Source organism: Ziziphus jujuba, chromosome 6 (assembly GCF_031755915.1).
Source record: "Ziziphus jujuba cultivar Dongzao chromosome 6, ASM3175591v1".
Classification (NCBI taxonomy): domain Eukaryota; kingdom Viridiplantae; phylum Streptophyta; class Magnoliopsida; order Rosales; family Rhamnaceae; genus Ziziphus; species Ziziphus jujuba.
The window spans coordinates 4710118-4711990 of NC_083384.1; the positions used below are offsets into that span (position 1 = coordinate 4710118).

A 1873-nucleotide genomic window follows, 5' to 3' on the forward strand; every position below is an offset into this window, starting at 1 on the left:
TGAGGCAGAACAAATGGACATTGGAGGCTGCTTCCCAAGTTGCAGTTGCCACCGCGGGCGAAGGAAAAATGGTGGATGAATTGGTAAGTAAGCCAATAACATGTGTATATATAATAGACAGACAGACAGAAAGAGACAAGAGGTATACATATATATATTAACATGTGTATATATGTATATGACTCGTAAATTAAAGTTGGTAAATTTGGAAAGATTATTAAGGAGTGGGAAGAAATTAAGTGAAAGTTTGGATGGTGGATGAGGTAGAAAGGTAGGTGAGGTGGGTAGGTAGTCTAGCGTGTAGAATAGGAGGAGGACATGGGTAGGTAGTCTAGCGTGTAGAATAGGAGGAGGATCCAAACATCTGATCGAGGAGGATGACGAGGGACATGGCGGTTGCAGTATCCAAGTGATGAGGCTCATTCACTATCAGACGAAACACATCTCCTCCTAATGCCACTCCTCCCACTGCCGCCTCCTTCCTCTTTATCTCCGCCACTCTCCGCCTCTTCTGGTCGTACACGCCGCAGCTCCTTTGCGCGTACGACCCCTCTATCTCATACAATACTGATGATCCCTTCTTCCCGGCCCGTGATGATGACGATGATCCGCAGCTGCTGCTCACGTACGCCAAGCACTTTCCGTTCAGGATGTTCACATGCTTTCTCACGCAGAACAGCGGATTCACCACCTTCTCTCCCTCGAATACCAGCCAGTTGTCTCCCAGGCTCAACCTCTGTGTCATCGATTTAACCAATTTTTCATTATTAAACATTATTAATCAAACAATCAATCAATCAATCAGGATCAGGATGTCTTTATAAGGAAAAATATATATATATATATACCTTGCGACGGATTGTGAGGAGGGGCTTGCCAGCAGCGTCCATGAGTACGATCTCAGCCTTGTTACCTGCCAAGTAGTTATCCACCCTGAACACCAGATTACCCTTGGCGTTAAACACCGTGAAACCTGTACAATTGAACAGCAGCGACTTCTTCCACACCGTCAACACCTCCGCCCCCTCCTGCTGGTTTTCATCCGCGCTGGAAGAGTACCTCATCACCTTCTGAGGCGCCGTAGTCCTCGACCCACCACCGGAGTTTGGATATACCTTTGTCATTCTCAAATTCTATATATTAATTAATCTGTCTAGCTAGCTAGCTAGCTAGTTTAAAATCTGTAACAAAACAAGGACAACAAGAAGAGAGAAAAGCCGATTGCCAGTTTCTCAAGTGGTACAAGTTGAGATATGAGAGCTAATTAATTTAAGCAACTTGTCTATTACAAGTTTTTTTTGGCTGAAACGCAACTTGTCTATTCCAAGTTAGAGAATAAGACCCGCCCTGTATGTATATATATATACATAGCTAGCTGTAAAGACGACATGGAGTTGAAGTTGAAGTTGGAGTTGGGGTGCGAATGTGGTCCAAAATTGAGAATATTAAAAAAATGAAAAAGCTTTATGAAGCACCGCACCAAGCCAATGGTAAACTGATGAGGCGCTAGAGGAGAGAATATAAAACAACTTTCAAAAAAAAAAAAGGTCATAGCACGAGTGCGCCACCCATTACATGATGTCAACCACATCATTATCGTCCTTTGAAAGAATCAATCTTCAATCAAACGAGATTTATTACCAAAAAATTATATTTAAAAAAAATAAATTAATTAATTAAAAAAAAAGATCAATCAAACAAGATGGTGGTTTTGTGATGAATCTGATGCACCGTATGATTGATCCATTACAACGCCCAATCACTATTTCCTTTCTTAGAAATCATCATCTGATAACTGGGACCCTATCCTCGCTTGTAAGCCCACTTTATATTTGTTTTAATTTATTTAATATTAACAAAAGGAAAATGTTGT

General features: G+C 41.3%; 1 protein-coding gene across 1 annotated transcript; it reads right to left on the reverse strand.

Annotated features, from left to right (window-relative positions):
• On the reverse strand, positions 1–1377 carry LOC125419033 (protein LURP-one-related 8). Its single transcript, XM_016042101.4, has 2 exons — positions 849–1377; positions 1–736 (listed from the first exon to the last, which is right to left on the reverse strand). The coding sequence occupies exons 1-2, from the start codon at positions 1122–1124 to the stop codon at positions 332–334; spliced, it is 681 nt and encodes a 226-aa protein (XP_015897587.1). The 5' UTR covers positions 1125–1377; the 3' UTR covers positions 1–331.
• Between the last annotated feature and the right edge of the window lie 496 nt (positions 1378–1873).

Excerpts from the sequence above, each read along its gene's own strand:
- LOC125419033 (XM_016042101.4), bottom strand. The coding sequence starts at position 1,124 with ATGACAAAGGTATATCCAAACTCCGGTGGTGGGTCGAGGACTACGGCG. Across the intron at positions 737-848 it reads TCCTCACAATCCGTCGCAAG|AGGTTGAGCCTGGGAGACAA; the intron begins GTATATATATAT and ends TCGATGACACAG.